The sequence below is a fragment of the Chlamydotis macqueenii genome, chromosome 2 (assembly GCF_036417535.1).
Source record: "Chlamydotis macqueenii isolate bChlMac1 chromosome 2, bChlMac1.mat, whole genome shotgun sequence".
In the NCBI taxonomy this organism is placed as follows: Eukaryota; Metazoa; Chordata; class Aves; order Otidiformes; family Otididae; genus Chlamydotis; species Chlamydotis macqueenii.
The window spans coordinates 52,871,748-52,880,515 of record NC_141557.1 but is presented as its reverse complement, the minus strand read 5'-3'; the positions used below and the strand labels follow the sequence as shown (position 1 = coordinate 52,880,515).

Below are 8,768 nucleotides of genomic sequence, written 5' to 3'. Positions count from 1 at the left end.
GTAGTGTAAAAAAGAATGTGAATTCGCAGTGAGTGAACTTATAGAAAATATAAATAATAGAATTGGTAGGCAGCAGGGATACTTATAACAGAGTGGGGTCAGCCTAGTTTTTATAGAAGAAATTTTGCCCCACAAATATTTGAGACTTCCTTGGAGGAGCCAATAATGGTTTACAGTTCTCCATTTTGACAAAGTCCTGCTCCAAAAGCTGTCAAAGCTACTGAGCTGTCATGGAGTGAAAGAAAATAGTAACATATGATCTTAAAATAGGTAAATAACTGGTTAACAATGAGGGGAAGAAAAAACAAAAGAAAGGGATTAAATGGTCCACATTCATAGTAAAGGAGGATTGTCCTCTCTGCTATTCAATGTGCTTATCCAAAATATGCGACTTGGAAAAGCTGTTGATGGAAGAAGAAAACAAACAGGGAATAGAAATTAAGGATGTAAGGCTGAAAAGATGAAGATGAAGAAAAAAAAAGAAGAAGGAGGAGGAGGAGGAGGAGGAAGAGGAAGAAGAGAAGAAGGAGAAGCAGCAGCAGCACCTTACTTCAGTGTAACTGGCAAAACCATAAATCTAAGGTTGGTAAGTGCAGAAAAATGCATATAGGGAGAGGCAACCCCAACTCCCCAGTTCCCTATGTGTGTCTGGACTACAAATTAATTAGGATTTATTATAGATAATTCTACAGAAACTAGTACTCAGTGCTCAAGGAGGTTCAAAAAGGAAAGTACAACTTTAAAAACTATTCAAAAAGGAATTGAAGATGACACAGAATGTGTCAGTACATTATTTTATAAATTTCTGGTATATCTGCATCTTGAGTACTGTGTGCAGTGCTCATCCTTTCCTTTCAAAAAGAGATTTTTTAAAAAAAATATATAGAAAAGAGCAGCAAGGAAGATAAAAAGTAGAGTAGGTTTGCTTGTGAGGAGAGTACAAACAGGAGAGAGTTCACTGGCCTGGAAAGGGGGAGCTGAGGTGGTACGTAAATCACCAGGGGCTTGAAGAAAGAGGGCAGAGAGTTATTTGCCACTGTTTCTCACAGTGGAGGCAATAGGAACTTTTTCAGAGGAGGCATGTTCAGCTGTGAAACTCAGGCCCATGGGACACTCTGTGCACCAAAAGAACACATGGGATCAAACTCAACTAAATTAATGCCACAAAAGACAATTAGTGTTATGTAACATTCATGAGTTTATGCAAAGAACAATTTTAAGGCTGTGCTATGTCTTCTTGTTCCAATGAGTAAAATGAGAGACTCTGTACTCCAGCCTCTTACCTTAATCGTCCTGAATACCTGTCACACTACGACAGGAGGACATTTATTCTCAGTAAAGCTAGGGAAGAAAAAACTTTCAATGCTGTTTGAAATAGGAGCTGCTGTCTTATCTGTGGTAGGTGAAAGATCACATTGATAACACCATAAGGAGCCCAACAATCTAGGAAAGCATTGGCTTCCTTAATTTGACAGGAGATAGTGGTATACAATTACTTCTTTAAAGGTAAGAGCCCAACATTTTAGTACTAAGTGAGCATATGCTGCAATAATAAGAAGGCTATTGAGAACATTTCTAACAAAATGTCCATCATATTGTTTAGCTAAATCATTCACTTGCTGTTATCTAGAATTGCAGCTGCTGTACAACCAGTATGTCCTGTGCAATGATTACACGATGTTCTCTGTCCTCCCATGAGGAGGGTCATTCCAGAAGATGCCTATTTTTCTCTCATGCTATTTCCTATTCCAGCTCTGGGAAATATGTTGGATCTTCTTCATCCTTCCCCTCTGGTCAAGTAGCTTACATCTCATGGGATGTTCCTCCAGTTTCTTCTGGAAGACTGGGACATAGTCTCCTGAGTTGTGAGTGGGTGTCCTGAGGTGATGCAGCTGAGGTTTGATGGCTGCTGGTGACAAAGGAAGAACAATGATGGTTACCATGCCTAGCATTCACTTGGTGGTGGACAAGAAATGATCCCTCAGAAGCTGCATCCATGCCACTCGGCACTGCCTGTCTTGCAAAGGAGGGCTTCTCAGCCTGAAAGCCAGGACTCTATCAGGTTAACGAGTAGTTACAGAGGGTTAGGAAAAGGTTCAGGAAAAAAAAAATACGTGAAAATATAAATCATAAAAATAGATGTAAAAACCTAGAATGAAACATAGACACCTCCAAAACTGACATTTGGGCAATTAAGCACTTCATAATACTTGATCTTGAAATCATGTCCTTATTCAGACATTCCAGAAGACTACACCAAAACAGGTGAATCCCAAGGAGCGTTCTCAAAATTAGGAAGCAACAGCTTAGACAGAAGATGAATGTTCCAGAAGTCTAAATGAAGAAGTGACTTTATACTTACCTATCTACACGTAGATCACTAAACACCTCACTGTTTTCAAAATACCATTGAACAAGGTCATTTTAAGGCAATAAATCTAGAACTGAGATCACATTTCCCAGAATTCAGGAATGGGTGGATCTGACGGCTTTCATGTGATTTTTCCAGTAAACCACAGGCCATTGTGAAAGTCAAAAGTGTGCTACATATGAATCTCACTACTCTCAACTTCTTGCCTCTGCTTATTTGAATCTGTCTTGCTTTCTTACATCTTTACATAGGTGGAATAAAAAATTAAACATGACTATGACTGAAATATATTAATCTTATGCTTAGTTATTATTTGCAAAATAACCAAGTAATAAGTCAATAATTAGCATGATAAGCACTTTAAAAGAAAAGCATTGCTCTCAGCATGAAACCTAAGAAGTGAAAGATTCCCCTGCGTGAGCTAGCTAACATCAAATTCCATAACAGTCACACTCTCATCTTGTTAAACTCCTTGAGTGATTAATTGTACTCTAAAATGTCCTGGGAAACAAAAAAAACCTACTGATTTCATAAACTTTAGAAATACATCCAGATTTCTGCATAGTCATAATCTTTCCTGTTCTCAACTAGACTAGACTGACATTAATTAAAAGCTTGAAAAATATTCAGGTGAGTTACTTTTCTTTGAGGCACATTCACTTTTCAGATTAATTCCATTTTCTGTACTCAGCGTGGATTCAGCCAAACTGTTATTGGATTTTCCGTTGGTCAGCATGGGGGAATTTTTATTATTAACTGGAATTTTACTGGAGTTGTTGCCAGCAGGGATGACTTGGCTAATAGGTTTAAGGGGGCTTATCCAGAACACTGACAGAGCTGTTTGTTATCCTCAAACAGGAGTTGATAAATGGGATCCATGACATTTAATTTCTTCAGGCTTTAGTGACTTAAAGTGATGGGGAGAAGACTCTCTCTCAAGACTCTAGAGTTCTGTTCCCAGATTTCTCAATGACTTCTTGTGTGACCTGGACTATAACATTCACTCTAGTTTCTCCACTATAAAAAGAGAATAAAAATGAGAATACTTACCTCATAGGGGTTTTGTGGGCTTCAATAGGTTATGATTCTCAGGAGCTTCATGCATGGAGTGATATAAGTATTACAAGTTTCTAACCTTGATGCCACTAAGGCATGAATTTCCTTTTTTTTTTTAATGCAGGGAAAATAATTATTTTTTAAGATCATGGCAATGAAAGCAGAGAATAGGTATTTGAACAGTGCCAATGTAGACTAGAATAGTTACACAAGTAGCATCATGCAGAGAGACTATCTGTGTGTTGTTCAGACACTGATTTAGCAAGGAAGCTGACAGTACATCAGCCACTCTGTTTGCTTTACACGAACCCAGCATCTTACAGAACAGCAGCCATACAAACCTCAGATTTGGCTACGACAGCACCCACTCACTATTTCCTCTTATCCTTTCTTTGGCACAACTCTTTTTTGATTCTTGAGAGAGGTCAGGACTCCCTCTAGCTGCTTGGTATAAACACCTGCCATACATCAACATTATGCCTTGATTTGCTTAAGATATAACGGTCACCATAGATGAAAGAATGAATGCCTGAGCTGCCGCTTAGTAGAGAACTGCAAATGAAAAATGAGTGTAGACTGCTGGGAAGATCTCACCCAGCACGAGTCCTCAGGTTCTGCTTGCAGCACCACAGTTAAGGGCTGTCAACCTCATACCACCTTATGCCCTTCCTGAGGGACACACACCTGTAACTGTCTGTATTTTCAAAGAGTTCTACTAAGCAGAAGGGAGTGTAAAGCTTGTAATCTGCTTCTAAGTTTTTAGTAAAACCCTGTAGGTTGGATCTGATGCACCTTAGGTTTAACTACAGATACTGTGTCAATGTGGGGCAGGATTTGAGGATACCTGCAAACACATTTACAACAGACCAACTATCAGGTTTCAGAGAACAATGCAACTTCTACACTTAGAATCACAGAATCAGAGAATGGTTAGGGTTGGAAGGGTCCTTCAAAGGTCATCTAGTCCAACCCCCAGCCCCCACTTCCTTCATATGAAGGAAGAAGGATTGTTCACTTCCCCACCCCTCTTGCCCCCCAACCCCCATGCATAATACAAAAGCAGCCTACTACACTCCACACAACTCCAATTAGATTAATAGCTTGAGGGACTACACCAGAAGCTACTATTTTGTATGAAGAGTGATGGATGGTCCTATAAGCAGACATAGACAATGCATGAGAGACTGCTTGGAGTTGGAGGCACATTATATAGAAGGGCAGGTAAATAAATGTGCCAGATTTGCCACAGTTTAAGCCACTCATCCACAAGTCAAGAAACTACAGGAGTACCAAGTACTGCCAGAAGTTCTGCCCTTTAAACTGATCCTAAGATGTGCCATGAATCCACTGGGTGAGGTCAACAAGAGAGCCCATCAAAGCCCAATTATTTTGCAGATGATCACTTGAACTAACAGTCCAGACAATGCCAAGAGCTTCAATCTCATGAATAATCTGAACAGAAGAAAAGCAGGAGTCTGCCCTCAGTTAATTGAGCATGACGGACATTTAAGCCAGGGGATGCATCACCACAGTCCACAAGAATTATTGTACATTTTAGTAAAAAATTTAGCTGGAATTTTCCTGGTTCCACTGACTTCCCTAGAAATATACTGATTTGCAATAGTTTTTGCCCCATTGCAATAAGAAGGAAATTATTGCTAATGATGCTTACTGACAAAAATACTCTATAGTCACCTTGAGTATTTCAAATTGCTAGAAGTTGTTACAGAAACACTCTTCTTGTTACGTAGCAATTCCACTCTGATCAGAAAACAGAACAAGACAAGGTAAAACACTGATATTCTTTTCTTTTCCTTTTCAAGCATTTTAAAGTGGATATAAACATTTCTAGCATGTCTCTTCAAAAAAGCCATTGAAATGTCATTTTCTTCAATGTCATCGCTAGTCACTGAGTGAATAGCACATTTTTTTACTCATGAACACCTGTTGGGAAACAATTTGCCTCTGATAAAAATTAAGAACACAGTTAGCTGAGCAGCCACATCTGCAAACAGGATATGAGTGGTAACTGCTAACTGGAGGGAAAGCAAAAGGCAGTGGGGAGAGAAAACAGGAAACTGGAAGGGGGAAAACCCATACAGGCTGCTCAGCCTTCACATCTGCCCCTGAGTTGGTGGCAGTCCCTTGCCGTGCTGCTACCGCTGCTTCTGCAAAAGGACCCAGCCATGGCTCCCCACCACGTTTGCACAGAGCTATCTCTCCCAGTTGTCTTTGCCTCGCAAGGGGATGCTGTGGCTTTGCAGAGGCATCTGGATTTAAATAGTGTCTGAGACACAGCTAGATCCAAACAGAAGTACTTCTTACCCCTCTCCAGACACTCATGCAAGTACTGAGGGCCCCTGGCATGCCATGGACAAGGCATCAATGTGTTCCCTTGCTGAACCAGCTGTGATTAGTGGCCTGTGGGGACATTCTGAAGACAGACCTTCTTCCATCTCTCCTCACCCCTCAGTCCCCTGCAGAGCTACTGCAACTTTTGCCTTCAACTACTAGGCAGGCAGGATAAAGAAAATCCTAGGAGACGGACAACAGGAAAGATGAAAAGTAAAGATGTAAAGCTCATTTACTGATGAAGCTAAAAAATTCACCAGTGAGGTAAGGGAATTATTTCACTGGACATTTTTACTAGGAGACGACACAGGAAAGCTAGGGATACTGGCATTCTTAATTCTGTATTCTGCTGTTAAATCAATGGACTACATTCAGGAGGGATTCTTCTTTCTCCCTTTTGCCACCTTTGCCAACAAAGGAGGTTTTCTGCTGTAATTATCAGGAAGATCTGCAGGACAAAGGAGCACGAGAATCAAGACTGTGTTTCACCAGAGACAGTCAAGAAATGTTGTCAACTTGGGAAGAACTGGTCTCCTAGGAGTGCTAAGAAAACCTCTGTGTTTATACAAAATTCACTGTTCTCTCCAATGAGATGCCTCAAGGAGAGAGTCCAAAGATAGCTACTTCTTGGCCAGTCACTGTGATGTAAGCTGAGGGTTTAGTAACTAATTACGATTTTTCTTCTGCCCAAGTATAATATTTAATCCACTGAATGTGTATTATGCTCTTCAGTATGCCCAGTCAGCTCCTGCATTAAACCTAGCTATCCAACAATCTGAACTCTGCAAGTCCCTGCGTTATAACATGGCACAGGATTAAACTTGCAGGAATATGAACACGCACCAGAACTTGTAGCAAACTGTGTTCATGGGTATGACCAGGAATATTAAAGTAGAATAGAAGAGAACAGAGCAGAACACAATAGAATACCATAGTTGAGCTGGAAGGGACCTACAACGATCATTGAGTACATCTGCCTAACCACTTCAGCACTGACCTGAAGTTAAAGCATAGTGTTAAGGGCATTGTCCAAATGCCTCTTAAACAGTGACAGGCACAAGACATCGATCACCTCTCCAGAAAGCCCATTCCAGGGTCTGACTAGTCTCTCAGGAAATAAATTTTTCCTCAAGTCCAAACCTCTCCTGACAGATATAATTCCCACGCATCCTGGCACTGGGTAGCAAGGGGAAAAGATCAGCACCTCCCTCTCCACTTCCCCACTCAGGAAGCTGGAGAGAGTAATGAGGTCTCCCCTCAGCCTCCTCTACAAACTACACAAACTCCACGTCCTCAGCATCCATGAACCAGAAAAAGCTCTATCTCATGGGAGAGTTCTAATGACCCTCATCCTCGCCACCAGCTGAAGCTCTGACAGAGGAGATGATCCCCTCCATCACTAAACCCTGTGCGAAGAACTGCAGGGTAGAAATAGGTAACACAATGTCATGTGGAGCACCATGAGTTTCTGCTCCAGTTTGGCACCTTCAGAGTAGGCAAATGTTCCTGGAGGCATGAGTAGGTCACAGGGTGACTATGAGCCATAGAAGTGATACAGGCAAATGCATCCTTCTGTGTCAGGCAAGGTATTTCTGATCGCCAGTGCTGGGGTCAGGAAGGAATTTTCCCCCAGGGCAGATTCGCACTGGTCCCTGGGGGTTTTTTGCCTTCCTCTGCAGCACTGAGCATGACCACTTGTCAGGGCTCCTCTGCTCCCTCCATTTGGCCTGGCTTACCACCTGCTGCTCGTGCACCACGCAGATGGCCTCTCGGGCCCTGCAGCTGCGGGGAGGAAGGCTTTTTTTCCCCCACGCTGGGCTAGCACGCGTCTCCGGGGGTTTTTTGCCTTCCTCTGCAGCACTCAGCACAGCCCCTTCTCAGGGCTCCTCTGAGCCCTTGCTGCCCACTTCTCGCCTGCTGTTCTGGCCTCTGGCCCCTCCAAGGTGTCACTCATGCCCTGCTTCTCTCAGTCTCTCTTGCCTGTAGCCGCTTGGGAGCAGGAGTGAGCTCTGCTCTTCCCTTACCTCCGCTTCCACAGGGCTTCTTGCCTCTGCAAAACAGCCTGTGCTCGGGAGGGCTGCAGCCTTGCTGCACCATCAGGAGCAGCCACTTTTCAGCTCTGCCTGCGCGCAATACAAGCGCCGGGCAGGCACAAAAGCGCTTTTCACGCATCACTGGCGTGAAACTGGCAAGTTTAGGAAGGCAAAGAGGATGCTTGTCATCGCTGCGGGGCATTCTTTGGAAAATACCCCCACGCTACCACACACCTCTTCGTTTTCTTCTTCTTTTGTGCGTGGTGGGTCCTGATCCTTCACGTCTGGCTCTTCAGGACACAGGGACTGCTGGGCCTGTGTTCCTGCGGCTGCTTTCTGGAGCTCTGTGGCTTGCTTTTGCCAGACTGCAAGGGATGTTTTTTCAAGCTGAAGTGAAGAATGTATCAGCCTGCTCCTAGCTACACATTGCATATTATGTTAATGCTTTGAGCATCAGCTCAGAAACACAGAGAAAAGAAAAAAAAAGCATAAAATAATATAAAATAACACAAAATTAAATAACATAACATAAAATATCATAAAATTAAATAACAACATAAAATATAACAAAGTAACATAAAAAAGCATAAAATAAAATAAAATAATGTAACATAAAATTAAATAACGTAACATGAAATATCATAAAATAACCTAAAATAAAGTAAAATTAAATAATATAACATAAAATATTATGAAATATTATAGAATAAAATAAAATAAATCAAAATCCTGTTTCCACTTATATCTTTTCTGGTATATGTCCTTGAAAGTGTCTATGTAGCTTAAAAACCTCCTGACATTTCTGGCAAGTAGTCTCCTCATTATTCAACTCTTTGTGAGCCCAGCCGCCTAACCTCACAAAACTTCCCCCAGCTTTGTGACCTTTTGGGTGTTTCTTCCTCTCGCATGCTTTAAATTGATCAGGCAGAGATTCAAAAGCTAGCAATGAGGGGGAC

At 41.8% G+C, this 8,768-nt stretch overlaps 1 protein-coding gene across 4 annotated transcripts in view; it reads right to left on the bottom strand.

Annotated features, from left to right (window-relative positions):
* Positions 1-725: 725 nt before the first annotated feature.
* PDE1C (phosphodiesterase 1C) overlaps positions 726-8,768 on the bottom strand; it is a 215,521-nt gene continuing 207,478 nt past the window's right edge. For all 4 annotated transcript variants that reach the window (XM_086743003.1, XM_086743002.1, XM_086743004.1 and 1 more), the window contains one exon: positions 726-1,909. In XM_086743003.1, coding sequence (XP_086599129.1) covers positions 1,737-1,909 — 173 coding nt within the window. In that variant the 3' untranslated portion in view covers positions 726-1,736. The remainder of the gene's footprint in view (positions 1,910-8,768) is intronic.